The sequence below is a fragment of the Mizuhopecten yessoensis genome, unplaced genomic scaffold (genome assembly GCF_002113885.1).
Source record: "Mizuhopecten yessoensis strain PY_sf001 unplaced genomic scaffold, ASM211388v2 scaffold716345, whole genome shotgun sequence".
In the NCBI taxonomy this organism is placed as follows: domain Eukaryota; kingdom Metazoa; phylum Mollusca; class Bivalvia; order Pectinida; family Pectinidae; genus Mizuhopecten; species Mizuhopecten yessoensis.
In genome coordinates, this window is record NW_018480070.1 from 187,107 (window position 1) to 201,966 (window position 14,860).

General features: G+C 32.9%; 1 protein-coding gene across 3 annotated transcripts in view; it reads left to right on the plus strand.

Annotated features, from left to right (window-relative positions):
* Positions 1-6,379: 6,379 nt before the first annotated feature.
* Positions 6,380-14,860, plus strand: part of LOC110443418 (isoleucine--tRNA ligase, cytoplasmic-like) — a 24,657-nt gene continuing 16,176 nt past the window's right edge. Inside the window, exons 1-7 of one of the 3 annotated variants that reach the window (XM_021487632.1) lie at positions 6,380-6,547; positions 10,320-10,480; positions 11,744-11,900; positions 12,314-12,433; positions 13,244-13,378; positions 14,008-14,092; positions 14,481-14,609. In XM_021487632.1, the coding sequence (XP_021343307.1) occupies positions 10,350-10,480; positions 11,744-11,900; positions 12,314-12,433; positions 13,244-13,378; positions 14,008-14,092; positions 14,481-14,609 (757 nt within the window). In that variant the 5' untranslated portion in view covers positions 6,380-6,547; positions 10,320-10,349. Of the gene's footprint in view, positions 6,548-8,662; positions 8,743-9,141; positions 9,311-10,319; positions 10,481-11,743; positions 11,901-12,313; positions 12,434-13,243; positions 13,379-14,007; positions 14,093-14,480; positions 14,610-14,860 lie in introns of those variants that run through there. The other 2 variants (XM_021487634.1, XM_021487633.1) reach the window with 2 other exon arrangements.

The window sequence follows — 14,860 nt, forward strand, 5'->3', positions numbered from 1 at the left end:
GTTAAACGTTTGCCTGCTTATACAGGAGATTGAAACCAAAATATAAACTATCCATCTTAAATATGTCTATTCAATTTATTATTAAATATTTGATTATGGTTATAGTGAAATTGATTATTTCACTGACTATTGTTACCGGAGGTTTCGCCATCAGGTAACACACAGATCGTACGTACATGCATATTCTATTCACACGAGATATATGGGGTGAGCCGTAGCGTTGTGGATAGACTTTCAATTGAGACTAAAGTATTTGATCTACCCCTGTCGGGAAGACTTCGGTCTGAACGTCAGGGGTACCACTACGCAAACTCGATACTCGCTCTATTTACGATTTAATTCTAATATACACAACCCATTTAAATTATTTCTTTTCAATTTGTTATTAAATATTTGATTTCGCTTGTAGTGCAATTGCATATTTCCGGCAAATTTACAACAAGAAAGAACAGTTATCTTTCTGGTTGTATAAAGTATTAGCAATTAACTTTCTCGTTGTATAAAGTATTAACAGTAAACTATCCTGTTGTATAATTAACAGTAAACTATCCCCTTGTATAAAGTATTAACAGTTAAATATCCCGTTGCATACAGTATTAGCAGTTAACTATCCCGCTGCATACAGTATTAGCACTTAACTATCCCGTTGCATAAAGTTTTGACAGTAAACTATCCTGTTGTATGAAGTATTAACAGAAAACTATTTCGTTGTATAATTCACAGTAAACTATCCCGTTGTATCAAGTATTAACTGTTAACTATCCCGTTGTGTTAAACACTAACAGTAAACTATCCCGTTGTATAAAGTATTAACAGATAAATATCCCGTTGTATAAAGTATTAACAGTTAATTATCCCGTTGTATAAAGTATTAACTGTTAACTATCCCGTTGCATAAAGTATTAACAGTAAACTATCCCGTTGTATAAAGTATTAACAGATAAATATCCCGTTGTATAAAGTATTAACAGTTAATTATCCCGTTGTATAAAGTATTAACTGTTAACTATCCCGTTGTATAAAGTATTAACAGTAAACTATCCCGTTGTATAAAGTATTAACAGTTAATTATCCCGTTGTATAAAGTATTAACAGTAAACTATCCCGTTGTTTAAAGTATTAACAGTAAACTATCCCCTTGTATAAAGTATTAACAGTTAAATGTCCCGTTGCATAAAGTATTGACAGTAACCTATCCCGCTGCATACAGTATTAGCAGTTAACTATCCCGTTGTATAAAGTATTAACAGTAAACTATCCCGTTGTGTTAAAAAATAACAGTTAACTATCCCGTTGTATAAAGTATTAACAGTAAACTATCCCGCTGCATACAGTATTAGCAGTTAACAATCCCGTTGCATAAAGTATTGACAATAAACTATCCCGTTGAATTCAGTATTGACAGTAAACTATCCCGTTGTATAAAGTTTTGACAATAAACTATCACGTTGCATACAGTATTGACAGTAAAATATCCCGGTGTATAAAGTATTAACAGTTAACTATCCTGTTGTGTAAAAAAATAACAGTTAACTATTCCGTTGTATAAAGTATTAACAGTGAACTATCCCGTTGTATAAAGTATTAACAGTTAACTATCCCGTTTTATATAGTATTAACAGTTAACTATCCCGTTTTATAAATTATGACCCGTTAACTATCCCGTTTAATAAAGTATTAACAGTTAACTTTCTCTTTGTGAAGGTTTTAATGGTTGATTTTTTCGTTGTATAAAGTATTAACAGTTTACTATCCCGTTGTTTAAAGCATTAACAGTTAACTATCCCATTGTATAAAGTATTAACAGTAAACTATCCCGCTGCATACAGTATTAGCAGTTAACAATCCCGTTGCATAAAGTATTGACAATAAACTATCCCGTTGAATTCAGTATTGACAGTAAACTATCCCGTTGTATAAAGTTTTGACAATAAACTATCACGTTGCATACAGTATTGACAGTAAAATATCCCGGTGTATAAAGTATTAACAGTTAACTATCCTGTTGTGTAAAAAAATAACAGTTAACTATTCCGTTGTATAAAGTATTAACAGTGAACTATCCCGTTGTATAAAGTATTAACAGTTAACTATCCCGTTTTATATAGTATTAACAGTTAACTATCCCGTTTTATAAATTATGACCCGTTAACTATCCCGTTTAATAAAGTATTAACAGTTAACTTTCTCTTTGTGAAGGTTTTAACGGTTGATTTTTTCGTTGTATAAAGTATTAACAGTTTACTATCCCGTTGTTTAAAGCATTAACAGTTAACTATCCCATTGTATAAAGTATTTACAGTGAACTATCCCGCTGTAAAAAGTATGAATTATATTTCATTAAGGAGAAAATACAAAAAGGAAAAACCAAAAGATAAAATCCAGTGTGTATCGAGCTAGCGACAACGCGGCCTCCTGACGGAGAGGATCTATATGCTTTAGTCTCAACAGATCAATACACAACACGCCGTGGCTCACTGCTAGTTACGCACACTTCAACACATATGGTGGTGCAATATTCTGTAACATTTACGCACATACTGTATACTGGTTTGATTTGCCTTTTTAGTATCTTAGTACTGACTATTGGAACAATTGTAGTAGTTTCCCCGGTTTTGACACATTCCATCTATATCTCGATATTTTATTTTGCTGTGTTATTTCTGCACTGACTGTTGTTAACCGGAAGTTTCGCCATCAGGTAACACACAGGTCGTAGGTACATATATATTGTAATCATACGAGACAGACGGGGTGAGCCGTAGCGTAGTGGAAAAATCTTTCAACTGAGACTAAAGCACTTGATCTACACCTGGCGGATGGGTTTCGATCTGACCGTCAGGGGTACCACTACGCCAACTCGATACTCATTCTTTTATTTATTTTTAATTATCAAATTTTTACCTTCCTTAAATTAAGATTGAAAACAAAAGAAACAATTCATATGAAGTACTTCTTTTTATTTTAAATTTGATATTCAATCATAAAATATAATAAAATTGATTAATTCGGTTAAAATGACCAATGAAAAGATAAATACATAAATACATAAATATAAAACGAAACAATATTTTTATCTCTTTTGTTTATTTTTTGTTTATTTGTTTTCTAAAGCAAAAATTATTCTGTTATATAAAAAAAGGTAAGATATCTGGTTCTAAATATCAAGAATTATTCAAAGAATTTCACATGAATACATAAAAAACATTTTTATGCTAAACAATTAAAATATCCATCATTTATTTTTCTTTTATATCCTATTCCATTGTTATAGTATCAAGTACATCGTTTTCACTAAATTTCGTGGATTTTCTTGGTCACGGTAACGCATATCGGTTATCTTGAACACCGGTTACTAATTAGTGTATTGAAAGAAAAAGTTCTACCTCTAGGAATTCATTAAAACTAGGTTCGACTGTAACTAAATATTTAAACTGCAGTTTCATTCATAACAGAGTGAAATTGGATCATAAACTGAAAACATATTTTCTCTCTTTCTTTTTTCCTCAATGTTCCCGAAAATGCTACTGAATAACGGAAAATGTATTATTTTCCCGATTTTAGTACATTTACATTTTGTGTTTCTATATATTTCAGCATCGACTTTTGTTAACCGGAAGTTTCGCAATCAGGTAACACACAGGTCGTAGGTACATATATATTGTAATCATACGAGATAGACGGGGTGAGCCGTAGCGTTGTGGAAAGACCTTCAACTGAGACTAAAGCACTTGATCTACGTCTGTCGGGAGGACTTCGGTCTGAACGTCAGGAGTACCACTGCGCCAACTCGATACTCACTCTTTTTTATGATTTAATTCTTGCCTTCCTATAAATGACATTGAAAACGAATTGTAAAATGTATACAACCCATATGAAATTTTTATTTTAAATTTTAAATTCGAAAATGACTGTAGTGGAATTGATTATATCCAATAAATTGATAAAAACGAAAGAAGATTTTTTTTAAATTTAATTTTGTTAAAATTATAAAATTTCATCCCGTTGTATAAAGAATTAACAGAAAACTATCCAGTTCCATCATGCATTATTGAATTAACTTCATTTGAATCCAAAAACCAAAGTATTGTGTATTAAATGTAATATTCTTTTTTTTTTCCAATATCAAATACACTGATGTCAAGCACATGATTTTGAAAAATTCATTGTACATTGACAAACATTGGAAATATACGGAATGTACAATTCTACAGGAAGTTAGACATCGGGGTTTCCCCATTACAACAAACATCTTGCTTTAATCTTTGTTCTTTGAAATCTTAAGCTTTGTCCTGCAAAGTTTGAATAAGGTATCGAAATAACGACGAACATATATTTAATGTTTAGTACGAAAATAATTAATACCATGCTTTTTGTATTAGAGGTGGGAATTTAGTAATCTATTATATCAATAATACCCAATAAAACTTGATATCTTTACTGGTATAATAGATCAAATATAGATAAAGGAAAATTTGATTAAGGTACAGCAAAAATGAGGGTTTCTCCCTTTTTCAATGTATTTCATATTGCTTACATCCGAAATAATATCTATTCGCCTACTATATGTAGTATATATAGTTTATTGAATAAGAGTATATAAGTATTTTCCATAAATGCTATTTTGCACTTATTTCCCTTGCGTAATGCGGTGGGAATGCAACTAAAAAATAAAAAGAGTGAGTATCGAATTGGCGAAGTGGAGTCCCACCGCTCAGACCGAGGCCGTCACGGTAGGAATCAGATCTAGCTGCTTTAGTCTCAGAAGAACAGGTCTTACCACCACGCTACGGCTCACCCCGACCTAGTACACTCATCTTACTATTGATAAATATACGCTTCTCATGTTGTGCAATATCCTGTTTGGCGTTCATATCAGAAATTCATAATGATGTGCGATGATAATTAGTCACTCAGTTCAATAAATGTTATTCCCTTTAACTATCCTTATCAAACAGAAACATGTTTCTTGTAGGACGGATTTGTTTTCACGATTGTTCAAGTACAATATTAAGACTCCGGCGTATTAGTTTCATTAGGAAATGAAGTGGAGTATTCTCCCTTTAATTACAGTCCGTCGACTTGAGTGATGATTTTAATAAATGTGCATTAGAAGCTCGTCTTTGTTTTTGTTTGTTTTTTTAAGCAAATGTTAAACATCACAAAAGTGTATTGTAAGTTTAAAAGCATGTTTATTTATATTGTAACTTCTTTCAAATACCTTTGAGGCTTTACTAGATATACTCACCTTATGCAATATAAGCATAGATTGTCAGCAACAATTTGGGACTTAAATTTTGTTTCATAAATCATTGACTGAACTGATATTGTTTTCCTGCTAAACATACAATTTTAAGACATGCGTCATTTGTTTCATTCCACCTTTGCAGTACAAAGCATACAGAATCAATATCTCTTGTATATAAAAAACGAAGTATATTGTTTGCCTGCCTAACATAAAAATATTCATAACGTTTTTCATTGTGTTTTCATGGAGAAACTTAAAGTTTAACTTGCTGATGAATTGTTATCTGCATGTAATCTGTAATGCAGTTGTCAACCAAAACAAAATAGCTTCAAATCACATGCTTAACTGCAAAGAAAACGGTGGATATTTTTATGTTTGGCAGGCAAACAATACTTCGTATTTTTATCTTCAAGAAATATTGATTCAATAATACATAACTGAATATTTTAACTGCTTTATATATATATTATTCACTATTTATTATAGTGAAATTGGATCAATATTCAGAAGAACTGATTTCCATTTTTCTTCATTTTTCTATTTTCCCGAAAAATATGCACATACTTAAAAAAAAAATCACTTTCCTTCGCGGGAAACGTTATCATTAAAAAAAGAGAGAGAGAGAGAAAAAAAAGGAAGAAGAGTGAGTATCGAGTTGGCGCAGTGGTACCCTGACGGTCAGACCGAAGTCCTACCGAGAGGTGTAGATCACAGGAACTTGAATTTCTATCAGAATGGTCTATTTAAGCTCAGAGAACTGATTAAGCCCAATATATACCCCCATTGGGCTTAATCAGTTCTTTGAGCTTAAATAGACCATTCTGATTGAAATTCAAGTTCCTGTGTGTAGATCAAGTGCTTTAGTCACAGTTGAAAGTCTTTTTTATATTTGTACCTTAATATCTGATGTTGAAACATCCGTTAACAACAGTGAGTGCAGAAAATACAGAAATATAGACATAGAAAATGAACATTCGCTAAAACCGAAAATATGCATTGAATCGATAAAGAGTAACATATATATATATATATATATATATTATGGGTGTACTGACAGACGAGGAAACAACCTATTCCGGGAATTGCCTACAGTTGGTTTTATTTTTGTTTTCAAACGGTGGATTGCGCATGCTCGAAGAAAGTTTCTCATTTTCCGGTCCACATGCAACCGGTACTGAATGATGCAACTTTCAGTTTGAATAAGTAAATAATACAACTATATAAACATTAACATTGTTCTGGGGACACCTGCATTTGCCCAAGATTTCTCTGTACTGAAATCCTTATTGTCTTCACAGCGTGAGTACTAAATTTGTAAGACCGTGTTCACAATCTGAATCTGACTGACCGGCTGTGATAATATGGTTAGATCGGACTGAAAAGTAATGTTTTTACTTACTCATATTAACACAAGAGGACCCTGATTAGGCTATGTGTATGTTATATTATACAAGGCGCATATCAAATTATATCGCCTTGTAACTGATTTCATTGTGGAGTTTGACTTAGCTGTATAATTCTCGTTCAAAGCTAAAACATGAAAATTGAATCCATCAAAACAATTATTTTTTTGGTCATGTCTTGCAAAGGGTGTTCGAAATTCTGACTGTAAATTGAGGTGTTTTGAAACCCTTTTTGCACAATACTGCATCAATTTAAGAGCATATAATTTGATCCTTTTTGCAGTTTCCTCTTGGATGACACTACAAAATGATTAGGAATACTTTTCATAAACCTTGACACCTTGGTGTAAAGTTTATCCAAAGTTTCTAGAACTTTACAATTACTGTTATTTTATCAAAACATGGAATGTGGAAACTGATTGTAAAATAATACGATTTTATTGGTGTACCAGATTTAAGAGAACAATTGTAAGCATCAAATAGTTTTTTCCTAAATGCGTAATATAATGGTTATGATGAAATTATGACATTAGATATTCCTTCAACAAAATACCTGCAGGAAAATCTGATGATTTTAAAATTTATTGTAAAATCCAGAGTCAAGTCTATGCCAGACAAAAAGAAATGGCCATGTAAAGTGAACTGGGTATTGAATTCATGGAATGACAATGTAGATAAAAATAAACATGTCTTACATACTTTCTGATCAGGTCCTTAGACTAGCTGTAATTCTAATTAGCTTCTATTATTTAACATTTTTGATAATAGTGTAAACTTTATTTATTTTACAACAATTGAAAAAAATGATACTAATCACTCTTATGCCCGATTTCCAAGTGTTGGCACATGCGCATGCAGGGGGATTGGTCTTACTTTTACATTTTCACGTCCGGTTTGGGAATCGGCCGTCTATCCACTGCGCCACCCATTTTACATGTTTTTATGTTACAAAATCCTCAAAATTCTACAGGTTATGCTCTGTGCACCTTTGGAATATGTCAAGAGGAAATCAAGGCTCTGTATGCACACTCTTTGTGGGATGATACAAGGTGTCAAGTTTGATCCTTGATGTACATCAAAAGAATTGCGCAGTAGCGATAACGGTAAAAACAGCCAGATTTGAAGTTGGGTGACTGGTGTAGTTTTCAGGTTGTAACCTTCAAAGGACATAACATTTTAGCGATTGATGTTTTTCATATACCTGAAACCAAATATATAGCTAACTGTGTGCCTTCAATTTTGTCATGACATATTCCAGGGGTGCAGAAAAGAGGGGTATATTATCCATAGGCCCTGAAATTTTGAGAATAGTTTGTATACATGCAAATGTATATAGATTGTAAACTAGTGCAAATTCAACATCCATCTTGTTTGTATACACAAAATACACAACATCAACAATATTTTTGTTTTAATTGGTTCTAACATATATAGCTTGTGTCTATGTGTAAAGCATCTGAAGACTGATAATGAAAGCGCTTATAAATGCTTTACAGATCTACATGTTTCTGATTTTTCCAATTTTCATATCTACAGGACAATGAGAACATAATTCGTTTTAGTATTTCAACTGAAATCTGACTATTAACCTAAGGTGAGGGTCTACCACTCCAAAATGGACTGTCAGATCACCAGACCATTATTTTTAGAGAGTAATGTTTAAGTGATATGGATCTACACTGGTAAATTATATATTAATACAACCATGTAATTTGTTGTTGAAAAAATGGAAACCTCTATCCACAAACATGAATGCTAGTAAGGATTATTATAAAAACATAACTCACGAGGCCATCGACAATTTCCTTGAAACCTCCCGGGGAAAAAAATGTTCAAAATTCTCGGAATTGTAGAGCAATTTGTAATTTGAACTTAACACTGAATGATCATGCTTGAATAACATGCACATAAAATAAACACTGTGTTCTTACCAGGTGTATAAATAAATATATTTGCTGGGTAGTATTATAAATATGTTATGTCAAGGGCATAAATCAAAACCTAATTATAGTTACACTTCATGCATGTAACATTCCTTCTACAGAATATATATTCCTAGTATTCAAGGTAGACTGTGTTTCTTTGATACATGTAAGTAATTTAAAAACTTATTTACCTGGTATAACCTATTGTAAGACAACATGGACATACATTTTTAATACTTTTAAACATTGTAACCCAAATTAAGGTACATATATATCTCTAACTCGATACAAAAATATGGATATTGGAAACACATTGCTAGAGTAAGACATTTTAATAATATTAATAATTGATACCTATTGAAGCACAAAATCTTTGAAATAACAAGGGCTTCTGAGAAATTAATCTACATTAATCAAAATCAACAACTTAAAACATGCATGAATTCAAATAAATGCACCTAGTCTGATCTTATTTGGGCTCAGCCAATACTGGTCTAGATATCATTTACTGGTAAAAACATACCAAGGTAATAGGTTTGCTTTTGCAAAAACACAATGTACTAATAACAATAAAGAAAAATACTACAAATGAGTTCTAGTCAGAGAAGCTCATTGGCCTACAGAACTGAAAGTAGAGTTTCCAAATCAGAACCGAAAGTAGACTTCCCAAACTCAATTGCTTAACTATGTACAGCCAGTTGTGCTTTCCCTAGTACAGTGTATTCGGCATTGAGGTAAGTCTACAGTGTTCTACTAGGGATCTGAGTCAGACTAGGGTTACTCTGCAATGTTGTCTTTACAATTTTCTTTAGATTTAAAAAAAAAAAAAAAAAAGAAAAACAACTTAGAAAGAATTAAATGATAAAACTTATTGATAACTATTGATAGCCTGTGTTTGATGACATTTAAAATAATAATAATCAATGAAATGAACTAAAACTAAACTAAATGATAAAAACATTGATATCTAATTGATATTGAACAATGTATGTACCGTAAATGATCTGTATTAATGATACCAGTGATAATTTGGTTGCCGGAGCCTTTGTTTGATGACGTTAATTTTTAATGACACATAAGTAACTGTAATGCTGTACATGCTTAAAAAATGTTCTTCCTTTATTTACCCTTGACTGATTTGACTTCATAGACTTGTAGGTAGCATAGTTCGTTAAGTTGGTAAGTATTTAGGTCATAGATTAGGTATTATTTGGTGGGTAAGTCAATAGAAAGATTCATATTTCCTTTCACTTGCTATTAATTTTGATTTATGACAAGTAGAAAAGTAGTACAGAAGAAAACAAGGTTAAATATAGATGAAATCAAACTTTTGCATCAGAATTCACAAGAAATGAAAATCATTCAAAAATGAAAAGTAGGAATACAGTTTTATAAAACATATTGTGGAAATGTACCTGTAATTGCATATACACATGTACATACCACCTAGGTTAAATTCTAGGATCATGATTGGATAACCTCATGGATTCTATTTAGTCTAGTATAGTCTTGTTTTCCCTTGACTTCCTCCCTTGACTGTTGGACTATCCTTGACTGATCTGGGCACCATTTTTCCAAGATGTTGTTTCTTGCAGGCGCTTTTCCTCCATGTGTTGCTTCCTGCAGACACTATCTTTTCCACATAACGCAACTATCAGAAACAGTATAAATGGCAAATAAAATGTTATTTTTTGTTATTTATTACTCTAACATTGTTGATGTTCTTTTTATTGATATTTTCAGAGAACAACAGAAAACCAGGAGACGGTCATCATGTCGATGTCCAAATGTCAGCCAGTGGCTGAGCACATCAATTTCCCCAAGATGGAAGAAGCTGTGCTTCAGCACTGGAAAGACATAAATGCCTTCAAAACATCCTTGAAACAGTCAAGTAAAAAACCAAGGTCTGTATCATATTGAATCACAATCTACTATCACAGCATCCATAAAATTGTCAGTTTCTGTGGAAGTTCCCCCATTAAGTGTTTTAGATGAATTTTTTTTTCAAATCAAGACTCAATATCTGCAGTCAGTCAACATGATTGGATAAATTATGACCACATGCGTCAGAACTTTCTCACATGATATATATAACTACTGAAGTTGGTATGTTTTGCAGATAACACTAACGGTATTAAAAATCCCAGTGAGTTCAGCAACATTCTAAAATGACATACAATGCAAAACGATAATGAAGTGATGTCACAGAATTTAAAGTCAGTGGTGTATGGAACCAATTCTCATCCAGTAGTATGTGCAGTTGATTATCACTTTCCTGCAGTTTCATTGGTTGTTAATTACAAGCCAGAACAGTATGAGATAACAAATATCGCATGACATGATCAGAATTTATCAATAAATGTGGTGAGCAGTTATTTGAGATACAATGATTCTAAAATCCATCAATGTTGCTAATATACATACTGACTGTATATACATTTAAAAAAACAAACTTAATGAAAATTGCGCATTTGTCCTCAACTGCAAAGAGTCAAACCAATGTCTACCTGCATGTGTTTATAATGTATATAAAGTACATACATGTACCATTATGTACCAGCAAACCATTGGAAATCATTGGTGAAATTGTCTTTCAATTAATAATAATAATGATATACAGCATTTGATATAGCCCCCTATCTAGCTAACATAGGCCACTCTAAAACGCATTACAGTACATAGATATGTACATTAATCAATACAATTTTGAGGAATTCGCAGGAGCTGCCTTATCAGGCGCTAACTACTAGTCCTATGCCACCTGACTAATATCTCCCTATGTGTGTGTATACCTGCGTGTGTGTTGGAGATGCAATGTGTTCTGCTTGTAGTGGGACCGTGCTTCCAACGGCATCATTTATAGTGCCACCTCACTTGAATGCTACAGCACAGATACCGCAACATCCACCCCAGACCAATTTATACTCCACCTTGGTTGTTGGAGTTGTGTGGGCAGGAGAAAAACACTTTCTCTGAATATTCCATGCATATGACGACTTTGGGGGTCAATCTCTGGTCACCTGCGTGGTAGGCCGGACTGTTAACCACTCAACCAATCTGCCCACAATTGATAAAGTTAATAAAAAATACATGGGAAAAAAATGTTCTCTAAATGTGTGTACCATACACTATAGTAATTCATGCTTTATCCCTCTTATTTTCTTCAGGTATACCTTTTATGATGGCCCACCATTCGCTACAGGTTTACCCCACTATGGTCACATTCTGGCCGGGACTATCAAGGATGTTGTGACGCGTTACGCCCACCAGACGGGTTACCATGTAGAGCGAAGATTTGGCTGGGATTGTCATGGCCTGCCTGTGGTTTGTCTTTATTATGATATCTAGTTAAATAGAAAACACACACCGCAACTAAAATATAAAGCTGACACCTATATTGTTTTTAAATAAAGAGCTGTTTGATATTTGATGATTTTTTTATTTATTTTTTATTTATCTTTTTCTCATCTGACTGATAATTTGAAATATTTACAGTTTTGTAAATTGATTACTCCAGAGTTGTGAATTCTATTTCAAACAGAAAAGCTTTCTATTACCTATTTTTTTTTATTTATTGTGTCTCTATGTGCGGTAGCTTATCCATGTACATGAATGTATATCTTGCACTAAATTTCATGAAAGCTTTTCCTTACATAATGATGATGATGCAATAATGTTCATGTCAACTTGTTTCCATAGAGTAACTTGTGATTAAACATCTGACATGTTTACTACAGGAATATGAGATAGATAAGACGCTGGGGATCACAGGCCCTGATGATGTCATGAAGATGGGGATAGAAAAGTATAACGCCGAGTGTCGCAAGATTGTCATGAGGTACTCACAGGACTGGCAGGTGAGTCGCACAGCCACCGACACACAGTCACGGTTACACAGTCACCGTCACACAGCCACCGACACAAAGCCACAGCAAATATACCTGACCATTAACTAGAGCATATCACTTTGGTTACTTGTTACTGCATTAAGACCATTGTAAAAAAAAAAGAATATAAAATATTGTTCTGTTGATAGAATTCCATTGCATGTTAGTTGTGCAGAAATAAAGTATGATTTGGAATTCAAGTTATGTTCACTTTAAAGTGGAGCTTTAATCAAGATGCATATATAAATATATATATGTATTCCAACCTTTAAATTTTTTCATGGGGAGAAATCAATAAATAAAATAAAGTGCTAACAATGACATCTGTTTTGACAAATAATGGTGTAAAATTCCATGTAAGGAATTCTGCTGCTTTCAAATTCAAAAATGAATGTGATGTATTGTGTCTCCATCCACAATAATCGCTTGGCAAGTCTGTTACTACAGATACTTGTCTAAAAGCACATTTTTCATTCAATCTGGTAAATAAACATGTTATACTGGAAAAAAATACCAATATCAGCAATTTTTGTATAATTGTTGTAGAACATATTAATTAAAATGTTGTATAATAACTAAAATAATTTTGAAAAATATATGACAATTTAATCTGTTAATATAAAACAATAGCCCATAAAGTTCTGTTATCATTTAACTCATTCACCCCTGAAATTTCATAATGAACTATTCCAACCTTTGAATTGGAAGAGTTCAAGTGTGTCTTCAGGGGTAAATGAGTTATATTATCCCTGTGTTACTTTATGTATAACATCATTTCAGGACATTGTGACCAGACTAGGAAGGTGGATAGACTTTGAGAACGACTACAAGACTATGTACCCATGGTTCATGGAGTCGATCTGGTTTGTGTTCAAGGAGCTTTATAACAAAGGTTTTGTCTACAAGGGGGCAAAGGTACAATACCATAGCAATTTATTCATAGTAGATCAATCTGAAAAATATTTCTCAAAATCTTTTATGTTGTAATGTTGCTGTATTTCTTTTTGAGGAGGTTCTGACCTTAATGTTTCAATGTATTAGGAAAAAATGTACATACCTGAGGACAAAAGAAATCAGTATGCTATATTCAGTTTGTTACAGAATACATAGTTTGGTTCTTGTTGTGGCAGAGACATTTATTGTGCCAGGATGTATAAGTGCAATAATATTCAATAGACTTGTTGTTTTCAAGAATCTTGATTTACTATATATATATATATAGTGAAAATTTAAATGTATGTCATTATTTTTTATTTGAAATAGAATGACAGTTTATTTGCCCTTTGATAGCTTATATGCAATTTGTAGTTAAACATGAATAAATAAATCAACTGTATCTCTTGGTCTGTAAGTGTGTTTACTGTCATAACAAACAAGGTAATTTTCACGATGTAATCAGTAAATTAAACATTCATCCTGAGTAACATTACAAATCTGTCGTTTTGAAGCCATAATTCTACTCTGTACAAATTTGTATGTTTCACCACACCAAGTCTAAGCTGTATACAGTTTACAATAGGTTTATATGTTTAACTGGTTGACAGGTGATGCCCTACTCCACAACATGTAACACTCCTCTCAGCAACTTTGAGAGCGGACAGAACTACAAAGACGTCACAGATCCAGCTGGTTTGTATCATGTTTTGTCTCCTCTATTTTCCTTGTAATATATCATTGGTCATCGATATGTTTGTATACATTATTGTCTATATCTCCTCGTAGAAGACTGGTACAGTACTCCATGTCGCATGGTTGCGTTTTTCTATTCAGATATGATTGTCCTAATAGAAGACATGTAATACTGTCTTGAGACGATGGTTGTGAGTTTTCGTTTTTCTATGATTGTCTGTTCTATTAGAAGACACATAATGCTGTCTGAGACGATAGTTTTGAGTTTCCATGTGTCTCTGATTTAATATCCATTAGAAGACATGTAATAACATCTGTGATGTTGCGGTTGGTTTCTCTTTGTTTTAACAATTTTTCTGTTATAATACAGCAATGCTCTTTGTTATAGTAATTGTGAGCTTTCCGCTGCTCGAGTCCCCGGAAGTGAGTGTCCTGGCCTGGACAACAACACCCTGGACACTGCCCAGCAATATATCTCTCTGTGTCAACGCTAACATGGACTATGTTAAGGTGCAAGGTAGGTCACAGTCATCGTTGTTCAGCTTGATCAAGTAAGATGGATCTACACTGAATTGATACCGATTTGTGTCTACACGATTTGTGTCTACAAAGTTATAAAATAGTACTGTACTATATATTATCTTTTAAACCTGACTGTTGTATACATCATCAAATTAGCTTTCTATTATCAAAATGGATTAGTTAGCACCGAGACTGTTTTGGGTCATACAGATGACTCAGCTGGTGTCCCCCCCACCCCCCACCCCT